We start from the raw sequence: 27,887 nt of genomic DNA, 5'->3' as shown, positions 1-27,887 counted from the left end.
AAATGATTGCCAAGTACTTGGAGCAATATATTATTTTTTCAGAAGGTAAAATTAAAATTCTTTGGTTTCCCAAGCTAAAAGTTAAGCCATCACAAAAATAACAGCAGATTTGATCTCGTCACACCCACAAACATATTTTTCACTGAAGAATTTTGCAAAAAAATAAGTTTCACCCTCTAAAATGACATGCCCCAGACTGCCTAGTTCATTATGACATGCCCTAGACATGCCCTAGTTCATTATTTATCATTCTTCAAAGAGTTGAGCAGGTAATTTAAGGGACTATCCTGTAGTATCAACATAACTGCTTTGTAAAGTAGGTCATCCTGAAAGACAGTGGCGTGTCCAAAGCCAGTGACATAAATCAGTGGTCACATAAATCAGTGGCCTGGCTTTGGATAAGGCAGTGTCCTCTGTCCTTGCAATTCTTCATAGAAGAGAAGGGATGTGTACCTGGAGAACTGTTTCTGCTGGACAAGGGTGGTTATTTATTCACTCTCAGAGACTTGCCTCTAATAAGCATTTTACTGATAAACTTGTGAAGCATCCCATAAAGTTAAAATGTTTGAATTCAGTGCAGTTAGTGTATCTTAGCCTCAATGAAAGTTGTGGTCTTTTTGCTGCATTGCTAGCTGAGGAGATAAACACGCACACATACAGTTTACTATTTCTCTCATGAAAAATAACCACAAATTGGCTTAGAATAAAAATGCAGGAGACACGTCTTCAAACAGTAGCTCTGCGGTCAACTCTTATCTTTTGGCCAACCTTATCTTTCAACCTTCAACTACTAGCCCAGAGTTTGAGCTCTACTAATTCTGTTTTACTGGCCTGCACAGAATTTTAATTAAGTAGAGCTCACATTTTGCATCATGGACGCAGAGGGAATTAACACATACCCTTGTGAAGAATTTATATGGCTTTTTAATGATCCACAACAGTAGTACTGAAATTTAATTTTTGTAAAACCTGCAGCTTGAATGGGTATAATATAGTTAGCAGTTCTACACTTGCCTTTTAAAAAACTGGGTCCTTTATAATACTTCCAACTCATTAAATTTTTACAGACTTTTACACTCGAAAATGGGATTTGCAATCTGAATTCTTCATTGTTTGCCCACCACACAAATACCATTATGCATCATTGCACTGGAAAAACATGCAGGAGTAACTCATATATTTTTCTTCCCCCGTGCAAAAAAAAATCACAGAATATACAAATTTTACCCCTGGAAAAGAGGACATGTCCTGGAAAAAGAGGACACATGGCAACCCTGCCACAAGTGAGCATCCAGGGGCCCCGGACACCCATTTCTGGTTATGGCCCAGGAAAAAGGAGCAGAACATAAATAACATATCATAAAGCAACAGTAACTATCAGTTCTATCTTTTCTCATGAAGGATTATAATCATTTATTCATTGAACATACCGTATTTTTTGCTCTATAAGACTCACTTTTCCCCTCCTAAAAAGTAAGGGGAAATGTGTGTGTGTCTTATGGGGCAAATGCAGTCTGCGCAGCTATCCCAGAAGCCAGAACAGCAAGAGGGATTGCTGCTTTCACTGCGCAGCGATCCCTCTTGCTGTTCTGGATTCTGAGACTCAGAATATTTTTTTTCTTGTTTTCCTCCTCCAAAAACTAGGTGCGTCTTGTGGTCTGGTGCGTCTTATAGAGAGAAAAATACGGTGCATGAAAACACTCCCTTGCTGTGCCGAAAGGAGAAGTGCTTTGTTTAGTAGGAATGAGTAAATTAATGGATATTTAAAGGTGTGTGTAGAACCGAGGCATCTTGCTCTCCCAAATACAACAGAGTTGCAGTCGTATTCCTACCTTTAGGATAGATACAGGATTACTGCCTGTGATAATAAGATAACTAACATCTAGAGCATAAAACTGTTATGAGTGATGAATTTTTTTTTATTACAGTCAGGGTCCAGTGGACCTGCTTAACAGGCAGTATAAAGTTGTGTTTTTGCTTCTTCCAGATTGAAAACCCCCTCTTCTATCTCTTTAGGCTTTAAAAGGCTAGGGTGGGCTTGGTTTGCACTTTCGGAAGATAAACGTCTGAGAAAGTGTGACTGAGGGTCCAGCTCACCCACCTCAGTCCCATCCTTGTATTTGCACACGGGGGATCTTTTGAAAGGATCTTTGCACGGAAAGCCCAATCTACACAGGACTTTCTGTGATTTCCAAGTGTCCCTGTTTTCTAAGGACAGTCCCGGAATTACAAAAGCCACCCCAGCTTCTGATTTGATGACAGAATGTCCCCATTTCCCCTGCCAGCATCACAAGAGAGCCTTCTCAGTGGTGGCGCCCGCCCTGCGGAACGTCCTGCCTTCGAATGTGAAGGAAATAAGCAGCTAACCTATCTTTAAAAGACATCTGAAGGTTCCCCTGTTTAGGGAAGTTTTTAATATTTAATGCTGTATTGTTTTTAACACTCGATTGGAAGCCGCCCAGAGTGGCTGGGGAATAAATAATAAATTATTATTATTATTATTATTATTATTATTATTATTATTAAGCACCAAGCTTGGGGTGGGGGATAACCTAGCGTTTGTACAGAGCAGCAGCAGCTGCAGGGAGCATCCCTTTCCTTCTCCATGGCCAGACTCCTCCCTTTGTTGTTGTTTTTTTAATGATATTTATTAGTGTTTCACAAACAATAAAAACCAATTCCAACATTTAAACTACAAAAGCAAAACAAAATAAAAAATACACAGTAAAAAAACAGATGATAGAAGAAAGAAAAGACAAATAAAGAATAAAGAGTAAAGACAAAGAAAAATACCAAAGTTCAGGGCTAAAAACAAAAAAGATTAATATTTTCAAATCTTATATTTTCTTCACTAGTTTCTTGACCTCCTCACACCTCCCATTTTGTATTCCAATTCAAATATTAAGTTCAGCAAATCCTTACCCTCCAACATTATCCTTACTCCATATATTAACCTATTATTATAAATATCCATTTCCAATTATCAATCAGACTCCTCCCTTTGGCATCTCATGGCTGCTGGAGAGCAGGCAAGGAGGAGGAAAGGAGTCGCTGCCAAGACCCAGCCTTGCATGGCGCGCCAGCTCTGAGGGGCAGGGCCACCCTGGATGGGAAGAAAGAGGAATGGAGTCTTAATTTAAAAAATGCTTTGTGTATCTGCATCTAATCAGGTCCCTTTCTAAACTTTATTGGTGTGTGCTTTTCTACCAAATCTACCAAAGAATAAAATAAAATAAAATAGGTATTTGAGGGGTTTTCTGAGGACAGAGGAGGGTGTCGTGTGCCTGTTGGTGAAGTGGTGCTTTGTGGATCGGGGGGGGGGGATAAAAATGGGGGGTCAAGGGGGGGTCAGTTAGAGGGGAGTGAGAAGTGTCCCTGTTTACATCTGAGGAAGGTTGGAGGGTATGCAACATAATATGTAATCTCAAAACTGGCGAGCAAAGACTGCATGGATGGGGCCCTGGCACACTAGGCTCTCTGCAGACACAGCCCATCCAATTACATCCAGTGCACAGGTGTGAGGCTGATCTAAGGGAAGAGATGGTCACATGTCACATGACATGTATAATTCCTACTCACTTTGGAAATAACATGTCCATATAATTCATTTGCCTGTTTCAAACCCAACTGCACCATCCACTGCTGATTGTCACTCTATACTGACTGACAGAAACTCTCCAAAGTTTCAGAGAAGATTTTTTGCCCACCCCTGCCTGGAGATACCAATAATTATCTGCAAACTGTTTGTTCTGCCGCTGAACTAACTCCCAATATCACTGGGTACCCTCTTATTTTCCACTCTTGCAATGCTTTGCAATAAGGACAAAGTGATTAACCTGTTAGAGATGGCCTAGCTTTCCCGTAAAAAGCCATCACCTTTACAGTGAGTGTAATATTTATAATGCAATCGCCTTTTCTGGTTGTAAAATGTGATAGTGCAATTAGTGCTGCTGCAGTCTGGTGAGTGGAGTTAAAAATAAGCAAACACGTGATTAGTTTCAAATAAAAACTTTTATTTTTTCCTGATGGTATCATAAATAATCTGCAGGTCACAAAATCATTTTCTCTGGTTGAGCGCAGCTGTAATCCTCCTTCAATAACCACCCTGTGAATTGGTTTAGGCCGCAACATACAGCTTTGTCTCTGTACTGAATTGGGAACATTCCTCTTGCAGGTGTTGTGTAGTGGTGATGTTTTGTTTTGTTTTTTGTTTGGTTTTGTTATACAATATTTTCCGTGTTTAGTCTTTGTCATCTATGGCAAATACAATTTCTTGGGTAGAAAAGACTCTCCCTGATTTCCCTGGGCAATAATATCGTAGCTGATATGCTACTATTTCTGGCACAGACAACTGCACAGTAAGAGTGTAGCTAAAATTCTTCTCAGAGGGTGATTACCCTGCATTTTCATGCCAGCTTTCAAGCTGGAGCGACTTGTGGCTGCCATGGGATATGTCTAAAATTTGGCATTGGTTTTGAGCACTATATTTAACTTTGTAATGTGGTTGCCACACTTGACAACAATACTCTTTCATTATTATTAGAAATCTTGGCATCCTGTGCTGTATTTACTGAGAGGCATAACTCTTTGTTTTTCAGAGCTACCATATGGCTGGGAGAAAATTGATGATCCCATTTATGGCACGTATTATGTTGAGTAAGTTTCCAAGACCAATATTAATTTACTATTAATCTTGCATAAACTGTTGTCTATGTCCCAGAACAGTGCTTCAAATTGAGAAGATGTGTACCCCACTGTTTTTTGTCTGCACATTGAAATGTGTCAGGAAATAGAAGGCTCAATAGAAAATATCTGCAAACTTCTAACGTGAAATCTGGAGAAGTTGGAATCCCCATGTGTACCTCATCACATACTGTAAGCAACCGTTGAGGTCTGAAGCTCCTCAGTCCGTTTGTACCAACATAACAAACCATCTTATTCAAAAATCCACAGCTGTAGACAATATTTACATGGTTAGCTACAACAAAAAATATATGTGGATTTTATAACTCAGCTGCCAAACCCAAAGCTGATGTTCCACGGTGACATCTGAGCAGCTAAGCCAAGAACAGTGACTAGGTGACTGGATACTGCTGCCTGTCAAAGCCACAGAATATTTTAAAGACTGCTTTCTCTCACATGAACCTTCAGTTGTCACCTGAGGCCTAGCTGTGTGTCCTGCTGCCTTTTGTGTCAGAAGTATTGGATGAGATGCAGGGCCTTCTCAGCTGTGGCACCCAAACTGTGGAACCCTTTTCCTAGAGAGGCCCATTTGGCTTTCTCTTTAGGCTGCAATCCTGTACATATTTACCTGACATTGAATCCCGCTGAATTTCATTTGACTTACTTTTGAGTAGATATGCAAAGGATTGTGCTGTTACTCACTTTAAGGCAAATTGTAAATTAATTATTTTGTCAAGTATTTGATCTGATTTGTGTGTGTTTTTCTGCACTGTTACATTTTCTCTATGCTTTTAGATGTCCACCCATTCCAACTATGTCTGCTAAGATGATGACTATGAATCAGATAAAATTATATATATTTTTTGTTATTCTGTACTATATAAATTTTATCTATGATTATGAGCGTTGAATGGCAGGGTATAAATGTTATGTTAAATAAATATTAGTGAGTACTCTTGTGTATTCACTAGCAGTAGTGGAACATACCGAAAACCATTTTGTCATGATGTTGCATCATCTTTCCTCAAATCTTATATCCCATAATAATAATTTTATTATTAAAAGCCACTCTGGGTGGGCTCCCAGCAGAATAGTGAAAACGTGATAAAACATCAAACATTAAAAACTTCCCTAAACAGGGCTGCCTTCAGATGTCTGCTAAATAACAACAATAATTTTATTATTTATATCCACGTCCCACAGACAGTTCATAGTACCTAATTCATTATATTAGGCAAAGTTGCATACGGAATGTGTGTGTTGGGTGAAATGTCCACAAAGAGGCATATGAGTTTCATGCAAACTGATGTGGAAATGAGGAGAACTTAGCTAAAGACTGGAAAAATTAGAAACAGGGAGATACTGAAATTGACAGATTCATCTATCCTTCTCTGACACTGGTCAGTGGCTGGACAGGCAGTTACCTGGAAACACAGTTTGTCACCTTTTCCATCATATATAAAAGGCAGGAAATGAGATTTGCCACTTCAATTATATTCCTCAGCTATTCGCAATGCCTGTAAAGGAGGAGAATAAAATATAACCTTCTTTTAGTTGAAGGGTTTTAATTGCACACAAGCCAACATTTTGTACATTCACTTACATGACATTTACCATGGAAAATATCACTTCTAATATTTTCCCAATGTAATCTATGTTTTCAAAAAGCGTTATGTGTAGGCATCTTCAGCTTGCTCTGTGTGCAAGTAGGTTATAAGGATAAATTGCTTCTATAAATAGGCAAAATTAATTATCTTACCCCAGTGAGACACTATTCAAAATCTGCAAGCAATAAAAGAGAAAGAAATGCAAAGGAATGCTTCATTATTTGCATGCGCGCGCACACACACTTTTTAATGTATTATGTATATGTAGGAAGAGCTAATAAAACCACACTGCCAGAAATGCATAATCATAAAGAATAAATCTCTGTGAACATTGGATTTGACATTGGCACTGCATTATCTTATAGTGGAGATGGGCATAACATTTGTAGCGCAGGTTTGGAAGTAAAGGTAAAGGGACCCCTGACCATTAGGTCCAGTCGCGGACGACTCTGGGGTTGCAGTGCTCATCTCGCTCTATAGGCCGAGGGAGCCAGCGTTTGTCCGCAGACAGCTTCCGGGTCATGGGGCCAGCATGACTAAGCCGCTTCTGGCAAACCAGAGCAGCACACGGAAACACCGTTTACCTTCCTGCTGGAGTGATACCTCTTTATCTACTTGCACTTCGTGCTTTCAAACTGCTAGGTTGGCAGGAGCAGGGACCGAGCAACGGGAGCTCACCCCATCGCGGGGATTCGGACTGCCGACCTTCTGATTGGCAAGCCCTAGACTCTGTGGCTTAACCCACAGCACCACCCGCGTCCCACAGCTTTGGAAGTACCCTCAATAAATTGAGTCAAACTGTTTTCCTTGAGTTGTCAGATTTTAAGAGCATAGCTTTCCAGAATGTTAGAGATTGCGATCAGGAGTGGTGCCTGCGTACAATTGAACTGCCTGTGGTAAAGAGGCATCTAAAAATTGATTGGCTAACAGGGATGTGACCTACAGGTGCACACCATAATTTCTGGAGCATTTTTGCGACAGCTGTTCATTGCAGGGAGGGCAGTTGATAAGCTGAAGGGCAACCCTATAATTGGATTAATGTACACCTCTTACCTGGCCTGTCTGTATCAAAGGGCTTCCAAGCATGCACCTCTTCACCGGGATCAAGGCTTAAGCCCAACATTCAGGGCTGCAACTGCTCCCTGGCCCAAGACAGATTTCACGGCAAAATATCTCCTTTCTAAAACACTTCTTCAATCCTGCTCTGTGTGGCGACATTTGGAGCCTATGCACATCATGTTTCTGTTGGATTGATGACCGCATTACGTGCGATTCCTGTAGGTCAGATACCCACCTGGCTGAGCCACATAATATTCTGGTTGGTTAGCTAGTACATTACCGCATCATATTGGCCTTGAGCAAAACGCAATTTCTCTGCTTCAGTTCACCATTAAAAACAAACAAACCAATGTGAGTTATAGTGTGTTGTGAGGGCAAACACCATGAAGGCTATATAACAGGGATGAGGCATCTGTGGTCTTCCAGATTTTGTTGGACTCCAACTCCCATCAGCCCCAACCACTGTGGCCAGTGGTCAGGGGTGGTGGCAATTGCAATCCGGCCACATCAGGAATGCCGTGGGCGAGATACCTATTGCAGATCAGAAGCACTATGCAAAACTATCATAAGTGCCTGAAAAATACAAAGTAGGGACTACTGAAAGGTTGCTCTATGGATCATTTGGCAATCAGCACTAGCCTAAATGTATCTTCAAGCTCTTCATATTTGCCTATGGATAAAAGAAAAGTTACACAGTATATGGACTTTAAATTGCATGAAATGAATCTACTTAGTCAAGTTCCAGGAAGCAATTCTCAAAGGCAGTAGAATCCATCCATAGGGTAGCAAATTACAATGGAGACTGCCTAATAGATCCTCTGCCTTCATTTCTTTTAAAGTTGTCCCTTGAATGAAGCGGGAGTCTTATGAGACAAATCATTACCTACTTTCCCCATGATTTCCCTTTTCCCCTTTCATTCTTTCTTTGGTCAGCATATCAGGCTTCTAAAGAGCAGTTTTGTTTCTATTAGCAGCTTCCAATTTTGCTGTCAAATTTTATTTTGTCATAAGTCCTTACGGGCTGCTTAATTGTTTCTGACACTGTTTCTAGCTACATGCAAAAAGCTTCTCTGCTCCTTTTAAAAGCAGGAGGAGGAAAAATCACTACAGGAGACAAGGCTTTAGATTGGGGAAATGGAAGGGAGAAAGAGGGTGCTTAAATCACCCGCCCACACTTGAGCCTCCTGCTGGCTGTTTCTCCACTTCAGATAATTTAAGCAAACATACTTTTGGAACAGGGACGCGGGTGCACTGTGGGTTAAACCACAGAGCCTAGGACTTGCTGATCAGAAGGTCGGTGGTTTGAATCCCCGCGACGGGGTGAGCTCCCGTTTCTCGGTCCCTGCTCCTGCCAACCTAGCAGTTCAAAAGCACATCAAAAAGTACGGTAGTTAAAAAGGTACCGCTCTGGCGGGAAGGTAAACGGCATTTCTGTGTGCTGCTCTGGTTCGCCAGAAGGGGCTTAGTCCTGCTGGCCACATGACCCGGAAGCTATACACCAGCTCCCTCGGCCAATAAAGCGAGATGAGTGCCACGACCCCAGAGTTGGCCATGACTGGACCTAATGGTCAGGGGTCCCTTTACCTTTACCTTACTTTTGTAACCTAGGAAGTTACCTTATAAGACTACTGGCCCACCTAGTTCAATGGACTTCTCCAACGTGGTGCCTTTGGCCATGCTGGCTGGGGCTGAAGGGAATTGTGGCCTGGGAAGACTGGGCTACATGGACTGGCAGCAGCTCTCTACAGTTTCAGGAGTCGCTTCCAGCCAGGAATTGTCCCTGGGACTTTTTGCATGGAAACGAGGTGCTCTACTACTGAGATCCAACTTTGTGGGGAGCAGCACACAAATGGCCCTCTGATGCTTTGTTACTTTATTAACTTAAAATATTTTTAGGCTGCTTTCTGGGCTGCTTTCTCCCCAACACATACCCTACTCTTTAAAAAAAAGGTTTAAAATAAGTGCCTGTACATATTGCAGCATCTATCTATCTATCTATCTATCTATCTATCATCTATCTATCTATCTATCATCTATCTATCTATCTATCTATCTATCTATCTATCTATCTATCATCTATTCATCATCTATCTATCTATTCATCTATCATCTATCTATATCTAGCTATCTATCATCTACCTACCTACCTACCTACCTATCATCTCTAAAAGGTGTTCTGGTCAAGACCTGCAATATGATGAAGCCCTGGTGGTGTTAAAAGTGCAGCACTATCATGTTCATAAAGACTTTTATCGTCAGCATAAAGATCTGTGTTTTAATCTGCTGTCTAAGCTCAATAGGCTTGAAGTGAAAATTGCTTCCGATTTTTCATTATAAAAAGTGACAGTGTAACACTTTCCTTTATTACTGGTGTTTAACAGATGACTTGGTTTTTAAGGAGACAATATCCCATTATAATATAGTGTCTTAATTATGTCATAAAAATGGATAAATCATAAAAAGTTAAATTGCGTAGCAAATTTGGTCTTTTGGAGTGGGGTGCGGGGAATGCTCTCCTCAGCTTTTGAAGACACCTTCTTTCTTTCCATGGGTCAGTTCACACAACTCTCAGCCAGGGGACCAGCGTACGTTTGCAGTCTTGGTAGCAGCTCTTTCTTCAGCATCTTGTGTAGAGTCTAATCAAGAAGGGCGCTTCCCATTTGGGAAATGGGAAGAGTCACTCTACCTTGCTGCTGCTCCTGCCACCACCTACCTGCTCCTGCCGTCGCCACTGCTACTCTGCTGCCACTCTGTGCCCTTGGCAGCACCAATTTCAGGCAAGATGGCACTGATTTTGGATGAGATCTTGTCCCAAATTTCGTGGGCTGATTTCAAGTGAGATGTCATTCCAAATGGACACAGTCTTGCCCAAATCGGCGCCGGTGGTGGTGGTGCTTTCCCACTGCTAGTGGTGGCAGCGGGTCTGGCAGGGCACCCACGGGCATGCTGCCTGGGGGGCTTCTGCTGTCTCAGGCAGTGGCCTCAGCCTGCCTAATGGCTGGGTAAGCTCTGGCTCAAAAGATGCTGAATGGAGGTACTATGAATTGAACTTAGGACCTTTCACACGCAAGACCATGTGAAATATCCCTGGGGTATTTCTTTCTCCATGTATCGTTCTGTGATTAGTTCATAAAGAATAGTCACAATGTTAGTGGTATCCTTAAAAATATCACCTTTTAAAAGTTGTAATTGGCCAATCTAGTGATGCAGAATCTGTATTTGATGCAAATGTTGATGGTGCAAATATTACACTTTCCTTTTGAGGGGGTGGCTTTTCTCACGGTGGTGAATGTTATTCTTTTCATTAATTAATCTTCTCATGTGGTTCCAAGACTCATAAACAAGGCAAAATATATCCACAACTAAATTACTCCTCTCTGTCTGAATAGCTGTCAGAGGACAGGCCTCTCTTTGTATAAATGTTCTATTTAAATGACTGCCCTGTCCTTATAGAAAACGAATCTTTGGAAGGGAGAAGAGGGCCTTTAAATCGCCCATCAGCACCTAACAGGAGACTGAGCAAGCACATAGGTCACCCAGTTACAGTCTTCTTCACTATGATGAGGTGGATTGTATTTCTGTTTCTAAATTTGCATCTTTACATATAGATATGCATATGAAAATTTATGCAAATATTTTCTTTTTTTGGTAGTGCATTTCCCCTGTTTTTGGTGATGCAGAAGTGGCCACTCTTAACTTCCACTCTGCATGCATTTCTAGTCCCATTTAGCTGAGAAACACTTTCAGCCAAGTAAATATATGTGTTGTAAATCCCATTGATTTCATTGGCACCTACCTACTTACCCAGACTGCACTTTTAAAGCTTGAACTGACACATTTGTTAGACTGCCTTCTAGCTTCCTCTCTGTATACACCTCAGACCATAATTCCTACCTCGTTGGAAAAGAGTATTTATTTAAAGATGTGATAAAAAAGAGCATTCATTATGTTCTGTGCAGTGGTGGTGGTCAGATACAAATCTGCTAGCAAATGTTTCAAAGTAGAAAACATTTCAAAGTATGGTGTTTTTTCCTTTTAAAAAGTGCATTGTCAACCATTTTTGGGGTTCTGAGTAAGAGTTTCCATTCAAAGAAACTGTTAATTATTCTTTCTCTCCCCCCCCCCTCGTATTGGTATGTGATCTCATTCACCTGTACTGATGAACACCTGTGGGGTGGTTCATGTTACGGAAAGACAGTCCTTGAGGTAACCTTACAAGGCTTTATAGGTCAAAACCAGCATTTTTAATTGAGCCTGGAAGCTAGCATCGGTGTTATATGTTCAGACCGCCCTATCCCAGTCAACAACTGGGAGGCCGGATTCAGCACCAGCTGCATTTTCCAATTTGACTCCAGAGGCAGCCCAATGTACAGCATGTTGCAGTAGTACAACACAGAGGTTACCAGAGCACAAGAGACAGAAGTTAGACTGTCCCTGTCCAGATAGGATCACAAAACCTGAAGCTGATGGAAGGCCCTCTGTGCCACCAAGGCCACTTCAGCCTCAAGCGACCGTTCTTAATGTTCTTGCATTGACACGTATCATTAGACTGTGCATATTAAAAAAATTAGTAGCATTGACTTTGCATGGTTTGCTTATTTGTTTGTTTAGTGCCCTGTCCTTCCTCCAAGGAGTCCAGAGAGACATTCATGTCTCACAGTGGCATATGATAAGCTGGAAGGTCGCCATGGTCCTTCATAGACCTTCACAGCATATGAACCTGGATTTTCCACATCCAAGCCCAGCACTCTACTACACAACATTCAGTTTCAATAATCATATTTCCAATAACAGTATGTATTCAAAATAAAAAAATTCCTTCCAGTAGCACCTTAAAGACCAACTAATGGACACGAAAGCTCATACCAAGAACTAACTTAGTTGGTCTTTAAGGTGCTACTGGAAGGAATTTTTTTATTTTGACTATGGCAGACCAACACGGCTACCTATCTGTAACTGGAAGTATGTATTCAAACGAATCATCTCCAGAATTCTCCTTAGGCTCATGGGAAGCTGAGTTACACGACTTTATACCCAGTCAGTCCATTAGCATTTGTCTACACTGCAGACAAGGTTTCAGGCAGAGCCTTTCTTAGTTCTACATGGAAGTGCCAGCCAGGAGCTGAACTTGGGGTCTTCTGCATTCAAATCATGTACTCTATGGTCCATCTCAAAATTACATTTCTAGAGTTGCCATACAGTCAGAAGCAGTATCCGGGTGGGAATCAGTAAAAATGTCTGGGTAAATCCAGACGTATGGCCAAGAAAAGCTCAAGAAATTTGGGTAAAAAAAAAAAAAAAGCTCAGCCAACAACTTCCCCCTGCTCCCAAAGCAACCTTAACAGTTTCCTGCTAAAGGACCTAAATGTATCCTGACAAATTGTTTGCTAAGGTGATGCCTCAGGTTTGCTTGCTTAAGAGAGTGCAGCCCAATGATCACTGTTCAAAACGCAGATTTGGAAAAGGATTAACTGGGATTGACAGTCTTACCTTTTTCCCCCAGCCACATAAATAGAAGAACACAATTTGAAAATCCTGTTTTGGAAGCAAAGAGGAAGCTACAGCAGCGTGCCATGACCAACGCAGAACTTGGAACCAAGCCTATGCCGGCCCAAGGTTTCCGAGGTACAGTATCATCTCAGTGCACCATATTTAAAACCAAATTAATTCCATTAAATTTTCCAATTCTTATGGCAAAATGATCAATATATAAATATAGAAATGAAAGCTCTATTTTTCCACAATTGAGAAGAAAATATGAAAAGAAATGTTACCCTTGAGTTCAGCTCGTGTTCTTAAATTTTCTGTGATGACAAATCCAGCAAAAACATGTTGTAACTGAATCTTCTCCCACAGGGAGTCTTACATTTTGTTATAGTAAACTTTACGGGGGGGGGGGGCGTGATCCTGTATGGGCCAGCCTATATAAGACAAAACAAAAGTTAAATTTCTTAGCTGGTGGGATTGTTCTTGTGCATGGAAACAGAAAGATCAAATAAAAATAAGTGTCTTGGGGTTGCACATTTGAGAAAAGTAGGAAGCTTTTAAAGTCCAAGAAGCAAGAACCCAAAGAAAAATAAAAAGCCCTGAACAATGTGGGTCCAGAATGAGCCCTTATATTCCAGTGATCTCAATCACTGAGATCCTCCAGAGAGCTGCTGTTCGTTATCTCCCATGCTTCAGACACCAGCTGGCTTCAGCTAGAAGTCAGACCTTTAGCGTTGCTGGTCCCATGCTATGAAATACTCTTCTAGCAGAGATTCAGTGGCCATTCTCTTTTTTATGCCAACAGGCCTGTTAAGTTCTTCTTTTTTCCAAGATGAGTCAGTCATTTTATGATTACTTTGTATTGCTTTTATGTATCGTACATTTTATTGTATTTGTAGATATTATTGTTCACTGCCTTGGGATTTTTTGTGAGTGGGTGATATATAAGATGGTTATAAATACAAATAAACTTTCCATAGAAAGAAAGAGGTGGTTTGTGGGTCCTCTGCCCTGTCATCTCAACAAGTAAGTATGCTTAGAGCGGCTCACAGTGTGTAGGGGCTCATAGTGTCTCTCCTAGTCCAGCTGTGGGGCCAAAATGGACAGGACATTAAATATGTGAATGCAGTGAACATTCCTGTTCTCCCCCCTCTTTAACAAGTTTAGCTGCAGCGCCTGGGGAAGGGGCTGCAGATGATGATCCTGCCAATCCTCTCCCCCGCTAAAACTGCTTGATATTAACCCTAGGAAACATTCCTTCTGGGGATAATAGCACAAGGAAGGAGACTTCCATCAGGATCACAGAGTGGGTGGAAAGGGCAGCCCAAAGTCTATATGACATGTTCCTCACCCTGCTCATCGCTCCCCACTCCACAGCTACTATTGTTAAAGGGGGGAAACCAAACACATTAACTGCATTCAAGCATTTAATGTCATCTTTGTTTGGGCCCAGTGATGTACGGTCAACCTGGACAGTGTTCTGTCAGAGGAACTTTACCTCCCATTGAAGCTGGCGGCACCTTCTTAGGGAGCTGTTCCTCACATTTGGAGAACGATGGCTTTAGAGCCCTGCTTGTTGGGAAGTTTTGAGATTAAATATCTTGGTGATGCGGAAACATGCTGGTTAACAATCTATATATGGGTATAGAGATTATTATTTTTTACCTAAGCTTGTAGCCAAAGAATGAGGCTTCTTCTCCTTTATAACAGTAGAAAGCTCTTCATCAACATTACCTAGGCCCAAACTTGTTCACCCGTGCCCAGCGCCTCAGAGGTCTCGCAGTGTGAGTGACCTGTCTCTGTATCGGCGGGACATTGCTGGAGTGTACAGGCTTTATGGTATGTTCAAGTGCTGCTATTTACCTAGGCGGCACTTTTGTAAAACAAGTAGTGAGCTGCACTTTTTTTTAAAGGGAAAAAAACACACCCTTTTCACCTTTCCCCATACCTTTTCTTACACAATAAAGCACAGAACAGAGGCACTGGATGTCAGGTGAGGCCATTTATTTTGCCTGCTGGTCTTTGTCACACTTTACACAGAGTCACACTGAAAGTTGATGTCAAGGTCACAGAACCGTCTCACAAGTTGTAACTGTTCTCTATCCAATACTAAAACCCTGCTTGCTCACATAATGTGTATGCTTGTGTACACACACACACACACACACACACACACACACACACACACACACTGTGCCTAAATAAGCAAATTCCACTGCTATTTGGAATTATTTTACAAAGCTACTTCAATAAATTTTTAAAAAATGACTAACATTTCTTTTACAACTTGCAACAAACAAACAACTACAACCTTGTACTCACTCACTTGGGACTAAGTCTTATTATATTGAATAGGACTTAATTCCAGTTAGTCGTGTGCACAGGGTTGCACTCTGAGACACTTTAGACAAGGAAACCCTTCCTTTGCTGGTTTTTACCTTCAGTAGAAGATAACTCAGTAATGCTTTTGTTTCACTGGGAATGCTTGCACTTTTATTTTGCTTTTATTTTTCAAAAGTGCCACCCTGTTGCCTGCTGTTGCTTCTGCTGCACTCTGGGGACCCAGTCGTTTTGTTTACAGCACGGCCAAAACATTCTTTGTTTTCTCTTTATGTTGACTGATGTAGAAAAACCGCTCTTCACCCGTGATGCCTCACAGCTGAAAGGGACTTTCCTCAGCACGACTCTTAAAAAAAGCAATATGGGCTTTGGATTTACCATCATTGGTGGGGATGAGCCCGATGAGTTTCTCCAGGTGAAGAGTGTCATTCCTGATGGGCCTGCAGCACAGGATGCCAAAATGGAAACAGGTAAGTCGGAGGCTTTCCTCAATTTAGAGGAGGATGGCTTAAACTTAGCACCCATTGTTTTTTCCCAATTGCTATCAGCCGCCTGTGTGTACATTAGACCTTTACACACAGAGAGCAACCAGTCAGATTGTTCTTTCTCTGTTCAGACATTCCTACAGAGTGATTGCCCCTCCTCTGTTTATTTGGTCTGTAGGACTGGCTAACTTCAAATTCAGACAGGGAAGCTAGCACTATGTTTTGATCAAGCAAGAGGTTGCAAATGGATCAATTCATTCTTGCTTTCTTGGAGAATAAGACTATTTGGGAGGTAGCAACTTTATTTAACAGATGTGTGTTTATTTTACACTTTCAGTAATAATATCTAGGGGTCATAGTCCAGCAAGTCACAAGAATGCCAGATTTCAAATGGCACTTGGACGTATTTCCACTTCTATATTCAGTCATGCGAAGTGTGTGCATTTATGCTTTGCTAGGTCACAGCTTAATGCTTTGTAGAGTTCCAAGTCTGTTCTTAGCCATCCTGTTTGATATGTGAAGGGAAGAGGCGTTTGAGATCCAAGGTACGACTGTACTTGAAATTGAGTCTTGAAGATAACATGGAAAGAGGTCACTATGCCTCTGGACCAATTCCATTTGTTCCACTTCCACTTCTACTTCCTTCTGAGTTCACGATCACCAGATATTTTCCCTGAATCTAGTTTTCCACACCAGCCTTGCTGTTTCATTACTAAGAGTGCTCCAGATTGTTGTCTTTACATATTCCCTAGCCTTCGTGATTTATGGGGAACTCTTATCTGATGGTGTCTCGCAGATCTGCATCTTGGTTTGTGTTGTATACTGGATATTGTTATCTTGTTGTTTCGGTACTTTGAATTCTGAACATGGAACAGAAGTAAACTGGATATAAAAGCAGACAAGTTTCAAACTGCTCAGCAGGGATGATATCATAAGGCTTGTATCTACAAGCAGAGATTTATGTTATACATGGACTTTTCACTCACATAAGCAAACTGTTCCAGCAGGATTGGGCAAGATTTGAAAAAGAGGGCTCTGCTTGAAAGTGAGAAAAAATATGAGCATATATAGGCACTGTGTTGCAATGGAATTAATGCAAAATGGGTCTATGTCCTTTCCTAGAGCAAATAGTGAAATGCAGTTGTATGTTGCCTAAAATATATTGTGTTTAAGGCTCTACCAAGCACACCCATAACTTCAGAAACATTTGATATTATGAGAGTAACATAACAGAGTCTTGTTGTTTCTGATTTTTCATGGCACCCTTTGTCATATCTATTGCACATGAATATGCTGTGTAAAAGTAGCTCTTGTGTAAACCACCTTAAGTCCTTCCTTTCTTTTTTTCGCTGTTGTATTTGTAGAGAGCTTCCTATGGCAACCATTTACAACCATTATGATCGTACAATGGACAATCGTAACATCAGATTTTTTGAGAAATTCAGATTCTTACATTCCTCAAATGAAGTTACTCACTAAACCCTGGTCTCAGCTCATATTAAGATGACCTTGCAGGCACAGAGGGACTTCATAGCCCTGGTGTTCATCTTTTTAAAAATTAATATTTCTGTTTTACTTCACAGTAATTCTTTCACTTTCATTCAATCTGAGCTTTCTCCAGTGCCAAGATAATACCTGTATATTCCCATTTATGTTAAACAAAATCTCTGGATAAGGTATTTTCTTGTATTTCAGAGTTATTGAATTCAAATCCTCTTGAGGCTTCAGTTTTATTGCATTTTCTTCTGAGCTTCCACCCTCCCCCCGCCTTCCTTTCTGAGCTAGGCAGATCTCTATATTTTCTGCATGCTGTTGAAAACCTTAGATAAGCCACAGTTTCAAATAAGATTTCAAATATTGCAGAGCTCAGGACTTTCTTGGTTTGTGATGAAAAATAATGGGATATGAATAAAGAGCAAAATATCATAAAATGGGCATTGGTTTGGGGCCTATCTAGAAGAGTTTAAATTTGCAGGAAGAAAGCTAATCTTCAAATAAAAGCTTCAGTGTTCCATCAATATGTGTGCTTCTGGAGGCAAGTATTACTTACAGCCACTAAAATAACATTGCCTGTTTATTTCCATTGTTCCATTGCCGTTTTCCCTTATCTTTTCCCCTTATCTTCACCTTTTCTCCATGAAAAGTTACCTTCATTTGTTCATGTCTCTACAGTACATTATTCCATTGCTATGCTATTCAGTTGTTCTTGGGTATATTCGCTATTTCCCATCTTTCTGTCTGATACACTTTGCTTCTGTTCTTATTCTAATTGCTGCTTTCACCCCAGTTGTTTATGGAGCCTGTGGGCACTCTGGCGATCTTTATTACAACTCAATTCTAGAACAGTTCTGCGCGCACATTAGTTTCTGGGACAGGCTCAAAGGCCTTGAGCAGATGCAAGGAGGCAAGTGGAAGTCTGGGGAACTAGCAATAGCTACTGCCTAGTCAAGGCCAGAGTGGCGCATAAACATTTCCCTAGTGGACCAGTTAAGGTGGCAGGAGGACTAGCAGATTTGACTTGCCAACAAAGACAGGCTGCATTTCTGTTTATTAAAAAAAATATACCGGCCAGAACATAACTCGCTTTTGTCTGTCTCTGTGTGTGTTTTAGACTCTCTTTTCTGCCCCACTAGCCCCAGCACCAAACATAGATCAGGCAAGTATCTCAAAATGTCTTTGGCTTTCACTGTGATCAGTCTGCTGTGCTACTGCACCAGCTACATTTGGCATGCCCTCCTCTGTGGCCAGGAGTGCCTTTTCCTAGCTTTACCTGGTTTGCCAGCTACAGCTGTTGTGTGTTGGGGTCCCCAAGCCAGCCCCTAAATAAATCACAATTCACACAGAATTTTTGTTTAAGGTTTTTGGCATCATTTTGGCCACAACTTTATTAAAATATATAATGTGAGTGGTTGCTTAGGCATTGGTTATGACTATCTGTTCCTGCCCCTGGACAAAACTGATTTCCGGACACCAACGGAAGCCAGTAAGAGAAAACAATATTGGGGAGAAATGGAGCTGAGCCCTCACCTCTCCCCGCATGCTCCCCGGGGCTTGCCGGCCCTAACCCCATTCCAGGGATTCGGACGAAAAGATGGCAAGCCCCTGGATTCCTTTAACGGAATTCCTTTGCAGCAGCAGCATCGGAGGGGCAGGCACAGCCAACCCTTACCCCTCCATCCAACCAAATTATTATCTGATCACACCTTTCCCTTACAAGTTGTGAAGATTTGCTACGCAGTAGGCAAAAACCAAATGGCACCAGCCAATCTGCCAAATGGACAAAATTCCTACCAGGCCCCTGCCCCAAAAGCAGACGACCCCATGACAGGCATAGCAAGGTCAAACGCAACAGCCCTAAATTGGGGAGGGTGCGTGGGCGATCTGACGCACGCAGCAAAAGAGAACGCACCACGCTGCGTGCAAAGAATATATAACCTTCGGGCCAACCCACAAATGATAACATCAAAATCTCTCCAACAACCCAAAATAGCCCAATCACAGTCATGGCCATCCAAATGGTCCTGCCCAGCAATCAAAAGGGAGTGTCCTGCTAGACTCCACCGTGATACGTGCTCTCCTTGAAGGAGAACACGCTTTCCTAGACAAGAATAGCCTGGCCATGGTAGTCAATGCATTGGTAGCCTTGAGGCTGGATTATTGCAGTGCATTCTATGTTGCTGCTGTGGGAGTTCCAGCTGGTGCAGAATGCAGAGGGTAGTCTGCGGATGAGGGAACATGGGCACCAGCATCCGTTATGTCCACCCATTTGCTACCAAGCCAGGTTTGAAATTCTTGTATTAATTGAGAAAGCTCCAGACAACTTAGATCCATTGTACCTTAGATACAGTGGTACCTCGCAAGACGAATGCCTCGCAAGACGAAAAACGCGCAAGACGAAAGAGTTTTCCATTTTTTGAGTTGTTCCGCAAGACGAATTTCCCTATGGGCTTGCTTCGCAAGACGAAATGTCTTGCGAGTTCTTGCGAGTTTGTTTCCTTTTTCTTAAAGCCACTAAGCCATTAATAGCCGCTAAGCCGCTAATAGCCGTGCTTCGCAAGAGGAAAAAACCGCAAGATGAAGAGACTCGCGGAACGGATTAATTTTGTCTTGCGAGGCACCACTGTAATTACATGAAACCTTAAATCCCAGTTTGACCACTGACATAATGTCACGGTGTTCCATTGCACCAGAAGCAGTTTAGTCATGCTGGCCCCATGACCCAGAAAGCTGTCTGTGGACAAACGCCGGCTCCCTCGGACTGAACGCCACAACCCCATAGTCGCCTTTGGCTAGACTTAACCATACAGGGGTCCTTTACCTTACCTTACTTTACCTTTCCCATGTTCAGGAGCATCTTTTGGTCAATCTTTTGGTGAGGCTTGTTTGAGAGTGACATGAAACAGAGCCTTTAATGCAGGGGTAGGCCACCTATGGCCCAGGGGCCAGATGCGGCCCAATCGCCTTCTCAATCCGGCCCGCAGACGGTCCGGGAATCAGAATGTTTTTACATGAGTAGCATGTGTCCTTTTATTTAAAATGCATCTCTGGGTTATTTGTGGGGCCTGCCTGGTGATATAATATAAATAAATACCGCAATATAAAGGAATATATCACTTCCCTAGATTACAGGACCTAGACTATTGTTGCAAATCGTTTAATGTGTTTCTGCACATAAAAAGTGATGTCTTCTTGTTATGTCATTGTATTTTGTGTGATAAACAAAATAAGAATGTTATTAATAGTTGATTCATTGTGCTGGAATAATATTTGCAGAGTTGGTAGAACTGAACATTTTAAAAAAAATAATCATCTTACATAACGAACCCTCTTATGCTTTGTTTAAAACTCTGAGAATGGCCCTAAACAATTTTTTTTTTGATAGTTGCACTTTCTTTCTGATAAATCATGCAACACACAAAGTAGTCAATTGGTGTTAAGATCTAATAATATACATTATTCACCTTCTGGCCTGTACTGGCTGGGGATACATATTTCTTGTAATAATTTCCTTCTGGAGAAGCAGTGTGTGTTCTTACTTGATTATGTGTGTTAAAAAAAGCATGGTTGGTGATGATTCAGATCAGATGTGGTCCATAGAGTGTTTTGATCTTTCTTGCAATACTGGGGGGAAACAGACGTTTATCCTCATTCTTTTGATCAGAGCTTGTTCTAAGGAAGGAATGGCTTGTTTATTTTTGTGACTTATAGACCATTTAAAATAACCAAATCCATAAAATTACAGTAATAAGATGACAAGCCAAAGGTAAATGCATAATATAAAAATGCAGTTTTAAAAAATCCAGTAAATGTTAAGCAAAGCATCAACACAGAAAAACCAATCAGTGTGATCAGATAATCAAGAGGCGGGGAAAATCTGATGAAACAAGTATGTTTTCAGAAGTTTAGAGCCTGCCACAGTGGCTGCCTCCCAAATTTCATGAGGAAGGGTGTTCCAGAGGGTCCCTACCGAGAAGGCCCACTTTTAGGATATCAGAAGATGACAAGGGGCCAGCTGAGCCTCCTCTGAAGTTTGTAGGGATCTACAAAAATTTGCACTAAAGTGCTGGTGAATTTTCACAAGAACTTAAAATAAAATAATCCTCAAACTGTTATGGAAATGTGGAAAACTGAAGTCAAGATTGGAGAAACAAGAAACTGAAATTGAAATATTTGTCTATCCCTAGTCAGAAATCCTTCCAACCAGAAAACCAGGCTGTTTTCACAGTTTCTGAAGTGATGGCAGAGAATGCGATTTCATCTTCATTTTTTAAATACAGTCATACCTCGTGTTGCGCTAGGTTCATGTTGCGTCTTTTCAGCTTGCGAATGCGGAAACCCCGGAAGTGTATACTTACAGGTTTTGCCGCACGAGCAGAAGCGTTCTGCGCGCTTCACATATGCGCAGAAGCGCCACTCTAGTTGCGGACTTTTCGGGGTGCGAACGGCACCCCGGAACGGATCGTGTCCGCAACTAGAGGTACCACTGTAAAGTGGCATTATTGTGGTGTCATCTTACATGGGAGGATCGACCTGTACCATCTTTCAGTGTGATAGGCCATCTCCCTTCTGTGAGACCCTACAAAATGTAACACGATATGGAGCTTGTTCATTTATTTCTTATCTTCCTCATAGCACCAACCATGCAGCTGTCTATCCTTAACTGGGCCTGGCATGCTGCAGACGGGACGTTTTATAGCCCTTCCAAGCTGTCATGATTTCAGCCCCCGCTGCAAGAAAGCCTGGAAGACCATAGCCCTGTGAGCTCTTATGAGGCAGTTGCCGGGGGGGGGGGGGACTCTAATGAAAAGCATAGCGGACATCTCTTTGGTTTTCTGTTTGCACAGGATGACAAAAATCTCCAAATTGGAAATGGTAGTTGTCACAATTTAATTTCCCAGTTGATTCACTAATGGCAAATTATGTGTATTGTTTCACTACATGAGGTATCAGGAGGGTGAAAGGATCTGGTGGTCTTGTATAACGAAATGACAAGCAAATGAGGCTTCGTAATGATGTATAAAGATTAATAACCTAGAACTGTCTTTTGAAAATGTATCATTTCAGCATTCCATCTTAATGGTACTGCATTTTTACATGTTGTTTTATGATATAACCCTCCACCCCATCGTACGTCTCCAGCATATACTTTTTATCAAGTAGGCAGACTTCTATCTTTAAACCAATTGCAAGTCTCTAAGTTGAAAGTATGTTGACCTCCACTAATAATAATAATAATAATAATAATAATAATAATAATAATAATAAATGCACTTGTTGTTGGCAACCACCTTTCTCAAGATACAGCTGTGGCTGTGGAGACCAATACAAGAGAGGCATGCTTTATTGCAGCTGGGGCAGTGATGTGTGGTGATTTTTTTTTTGGTAGGGCTACAGTTAGGGACGCAGGTGGCGCTAGGGACGCAGGTGGCGCTGTGGGTTAAACCACTGAGCCTAGGACTTGCCGATCAGAAGGTCGGCAGTTCAAATCCCCGCAATGGGGTGAGCTCCCGTTGCTTGGTCTCTGCTCCTGCCAACCTAGCAGTTTGAAAGCACGTCAAAGTGCAAGTAGATAAATAGGTACCGCTCCGGTGGGAAGGTAAACAGCATTTCTGTGTGCTGCTCTGGTTCGCCAGAAGCAGCTTAGTCATGCTGGTCACATAACCCGGAAGCTGTATGCTGGCTCCCTCAGCCAATAAAGCGAGATGAGCGCCGCAACAGTCGGTCACGACTAGACCTAATGGTCAGGGGTCCCTTTACCTTTACCTTACAGTTAGGGCAAGAGACACCAGGTAGTGAAGACGATGGGGGGGGTGCCACATGCGTGAGCATCGCACCTCCCTCCCTAAGCTGGGCAGAAGCTTCCAGGGCTTTGGGAAGAAGGCACCAGGGGAACATCTAGGGGACTAGACTAGTTCCCTAGTCCAATGAGATGAAGGCACCCAGTTTTGCTGTTACAGAGGCACCATGGCGTTTTCCCTCTCTATGCTCCTCCCAGTGGTCATATGCAAGAATGTAAGATAACTACAATGTGTTGTTGTTTAGTCGTTTAGTCGTGTCCGACTCTTCGTGACCCCATGGACCAGAGCACGCCAGGCACTCCTGTCTTCCACCGCCTCCTGCAGTTTGGTCACGCTCATGTTTGTAACTTCGAGAACACTGTCCAACCATCTCGTCCTCTGTTGTCCCCTTCTCCTTGTGCCCTCCATCTTTCCCAACATCAGGGTCTTTTCCAGGGAGTCTTCTCTTCTCATGAGGTGGCCAAAGTATTGGAGCCTCAACTTCATGATCTGTCCTTCCAGTGAGCACTCAGGGCTGATTTCCTTAAGAATGGAGAGGTTTGATCTTCTTGCAGTCCATGGGACTCTCAAGAGTCTCCTCCAGCACCAGAATTCAAAAGCATCAATTCTTCGGCGATCAGCCTTCTTGATGGTCCAGCTCTCACTTCCATACATCACTACTGGGAAAACCATGGCTTTAACTATAAGGACCTTTGTTGGCAAGCTGATGTCTCTGCTTTTTAAGATGCTGTCTAGGTTTGCCATCGCCTTTCTCCCAAGGAGCAGGCGTCTTTTAATTTCGTGACTGCTGTCACCATCTGCAGTGATCATGGAGCCCAAAAAAGTAAAATCTCTCACTGCCTCCATTTCTTCCCCTTCTACAGTGGGGAAGTGAACTACAGTGTAGTGAAACTTTTTTTTCCATTCTCTTGAAAAGTGTTATCTGAACTTATGAGGACTTGGTGCACTCAGCCTATTTGACTATCATTTCAAACTCAAGTTTTCGCTTTCCCTCACAGTCTGTAACTTCATTCCTGCCAAGCCAAGTCATGGTTTAGTGGCACAGAAACGAGCCCTGGGCAAAGTTTAGTGGTTTCTGTGGCCAGCAATGGAGCAGAGTGGGGTGTAATTATGGTGCCTGAATTATGTATAGCTCTACATAAATCAGTTTTCTTCTTTTGAGATTTGCAGCTAATTTGTACTACCAAGCACATTTCCTATGTTAGTAGTATGGAAATTTCATGACTGTCTCAAACTGTGAGGTTATAGATCTTGGTTTTTTGCTGGTATGAACTGTAACATGGGCATGTCATATGTCACTTTAAGATCACCCATTCTCTTCCATCCTCCATCACATATGAGTGGAGGAATTGTGTTAGTACCACCAAGTTCCCAATGCATATGCTGACACCTTGGCAACCCTGCCTCTCTGTCCTGTTGCCACCTTACTTGTTTCATCCTCTAGTCTAGATTCTGGGCCACATGGCACTCATTCTATTGTCACCTTTCAATCAAGGCGCACTTGGGTCAAGCCCTTAAAGTTGGACAGTTGCTCCGAGTCTGTTCTTCTCCTTTCGTTTGATCATCAACACTGCTATGTTACACATGAGGTGACCAGAAGCCTGTTTGTAAGTAGTTGCAAAAGGATAGATAGACTTGAAGTAAGATGTTCACTTCATTATTTTCTAGAAGCTACATTCTTCCTCTTCTGTCCCCATCCCCCTTTTCATTCATGTAACACATGATGTTAAGTGGGCTTTGACTGAGAAAAGCAAGCTGCCATGGGGAGAGGCAAGCAAGCTGGGGGCTCTTGCTAGTTCCTCTCGTATTGACCATCAGGATTCACTTCCACTTGGAGTTAAAAGGCTCATAAGGGAAGTGGGGCATCAGTCTACCTGACAGTCTCTTGCATGGCTGGACTGCCCAGGCTGGCAGTTGTGGAAAGATGGGAGTAAAAGACCCTCTTTCATTACATGAACAGTCGACCCATCTATCATGTAGGTTCTCCTAAGAGTTTTTGGAAATTTCAGAGTGCTCTAATCTTTGAGATAACTTCTATGCCCTGTAGATATATATAGATATTTGAGGTCATTGGTACAAAATGCTATAAATACGGTAAACTAAACCTATTCAAATGCTAATATTCTTTGCATATGTGATATATTATACTGCCATGATGTATTATACTGCCATATAAATAGCCCTTGAAATAAGCATTATGAGCAATTTACTAATTTATTTTGCTCTTGATTTCTCAGTAGATACAGAAATAATTTGTGGAGTAAATTAAATGGCAAGTGTGGATATCAGCATATTAGATTACATGTCTTTTCCAATTTATCAAAATAGCTAGATTCACATGGTAGAAAGGAATTTCTCCCTTCAGAATTTTCATCCTTAACTTTATTCTGCTTGTGGTTTTATTAAGAAGAACTTCTCTTATAATACAGCTGTGTGTGTGTGTGTGTGTGTGCGCGCGCGCGCGCAGTGTTGTTTGGATCCTCAGACATCTGACATATTTACTTGTGATAGCATATACGTCTATGTCTGCATTAGCACTCTTTTTAGTTTTATATCAGTTTTGTACCTTTTTTGTTCCAGTACAAAGCTTATGGGTTCCTGTGGATGACCTGTTTATTGAGCTTTTATCCAGTTTTTCTTGCAGAAAGGTTACACAGAGGTTAGATTATTGAGCATTTGTTCTTAATGGTTTGCAAGATGGTTATACGACAGTGAACATCTGACCTGATTTGCTATGTATTCCAATTAATCACCCATTCACTCCACACTTTTCATTTCCTCATCACTTTCCTAACCGGAAAAAAATCTGTTTCTTTTTAAAAGTGGATTTGTTTTGCTAGGGCAACAAAACGCTTTTATCCACTCCAGCTGAGCAAACCTAAATTTACTGGTATGCACTTGAAACCCTCTTACAAAATACTGACAATATGAAGACGACCTACATTTCTAATACAATGCATCCTTCACCTCCTGAAATTATGAACCTGGACTGTCAATTTTTGTAAACTTGCCCAGTTATACCTATGCTGTCAATCATACGCTACTGTTAAAGGTAATGTGTCAGGAAATGCAGGAGGGTGACAGATTTGTGTCTACTCTGAAGTAAGTTTCATTTAGTTTAGTAGTGGGACTTATTCCTAGGTAAAAGGCCACAGGATTGCAGCCTAAGTGTTTTTGAAAATAGTCAGGGCTCCGAGAATGGAAGGATACTATTATGGCTGGGAAGAGAGACAGTGTGCTGCTTTGTCATGACCAATTGCATGAAGGTTTATTCTCCTTTAATGTGTGAGCTACAAGATTTCTCATGAAACCCCTCACAAGTGGAATGCTAAACAGGAAGCATGTTGTCTCTATGAATAGCCCTGTTCAGTGTAGTTCCCTGGCACAACTGAGAATCCCTTTTTGTCAGGCAGAGGGTGAAGAGAGTTGGAAGTTGTTAAGAAAAAGAAATCAGAGTTCTGGTTTGCAGATAAAAAGAAGCTTGGGCTGTAGATTATATAGATATTGATGTATTCAGAGAGGAAGAGGAAGAGCTCAGAGACCAGCTCAACACATTTACACCCATCTTGTAGCATATGGAGTGAAGAACTTGCACTATATTAAAAGATCTGCTGATTGTTTTTCTATGTATAAACTAACATCTGAAATGGTGGCCCATGGAAGGTCATAGCAGAGAACTGCCACGGCAAGCACAAATCTTGCAGTTTTACTTGCGTTGTGGCGAGAGGCATTTGCCGCAGTCTTCTGTATGTTTCCATTCCCGGCATCATGCTATTTAACGGGGCTGGCCAGCTGCAGCAACACATGCACTGCCTTAAAAGCTCAGAGTTTCAACATCAAGACAAATCCGTTGCCTATCCCAAAGCCCTACCATAATTTTATCATCCTCTGGGCTAGAAAACTCTGAGACTTGAGAGCAAGCTTGCATCTGACCCATAGAAAGAGAGGCTGGTGTTGGAATCAGGATGCTGCCGCTTATTTGTTTCATACGAGGGATAAAACTCCAGATTTGGAGTCTAGAATGATTTCTTTGTTCTGGCGCTTCATATTATTTCCATGCTGGTATGCTCATACCTGGCTTGAGGGACCATTACCAGTGTTGAAGGGAAATTCATTTTCTGAATATGGAAATAGGTGGCATCTTAAATGTTGGGAGGCATCTTCTCCTTTGCCTCAGGCAACAAAATGTCTTGAATGGCCCTGGGGAATCTTGTTCCACAGAAATCTTACTGCAGCATATCTGCTCTCTGACTATTGTGTGGTTTTGATTCTGTAGGTTGATTGATGGGATCATAGAATTGCAGAGTTGGAAGGGACCCTGAGGATCATCTAGTCCAACCCCCTGAAATGCAGGCATATGCCGCTGCCCCACACGGGGATTGAACCTGCAACCTTGATGTTGCCAGAACTGTCCAACTGAGCTATCCAGGCTAGAGCTGTTAGGTGGAGACTTTTGGCAGGGGTTTCTTTTGATCTCCTCCTGGCTTCATGATTGTATGGCTCACTTGTTTAAGGAGACACATCTGTATGATTTTGTTCTCTGGCCTGATGTTTAGATGCCCAAAGGCTTGAGCAGTTCCTTCTTAAGTAGTGCTGCTGCTGCTGCTGCTGCTGCAAGTACTACATATTTGCCAATGACAGACATGATGACTTTGGTATACCTTAGTCGTGACCATAACACTTCAAGATGCTGTGAGGGCGCAGAATCTATTTATCAAGCTCATGCATATCAAATATAAGTCATGCTTGCAGCTAACTTAACATTAACCAAATGCTAAGTTTATCTCTGAGTATATGGAAGTATATGGAGCTCTGGGTCCTTTTTCCATCTGAGGAAAGTGCAGCAAAGAGCCTGAGTGGTGGTGTTAGAGAAGTTCCAAACTTCTGCACAACTTCTCTCACTGAAGACCTGAGCTCTTGTATCGCTC

General features: G+C 41.9%; 1 protein-coding gene across 19 annotated transcripts in view; it reads left to right on the top strand.

Moving 5' to 3' along the window:
- MAGI2 (membrane associated guanylate kinase, WW and PDZ domain containing 2) overlaps positions 1–27,887 on the top strand; it is a 615,277-nt gene that overhangs the window by 447,359 nt on the left and 140,031 nt on the right. For 9 of the 19 annotated variants that reach the window (XM_083463937.1, XM_083463921.1, XM_083463920.1 and 6 more), the window contains 3 exons: positions 4,599–4,656; positions 12,853–12,974; positions 15,464–15,646. In XM_083463937.1, coding sequence (XP_083320063.1) covers positions 4,599–4,656; positions 12,853–12,974; positions 15,464–15,646 — 363 coding nt within the window. Of the gene's footprint in view, positions 1–4,598; positions 4,657–12,852; positions 12,975–14,546; positions 14,676–15,463; positions 15,647–27,887 lie in introns of all 19 variants that reach the window. The other 10 variants (XM_083463919.1, XM_083463931.1, XM_083463930.1 and 7 more) reach the window with 2 other exon arrangements.

The sequence above is a fragment of the Podarcis liolepis genome, assembly GCF_965112155.1.
Source record: "Podarcis liolepis genome assembly, chromosome: 10".
NCBI classification, from domain to species: domain Eukaryota; kingdom Metazoa; phylum Chordata; class Lepidosauria; order Squamata; family Lacertidae; genus Podarcis; species Podarcis liolepis.
This window is presented reverse-complemented; position numbering and strand designations above follow the sequence as displayed.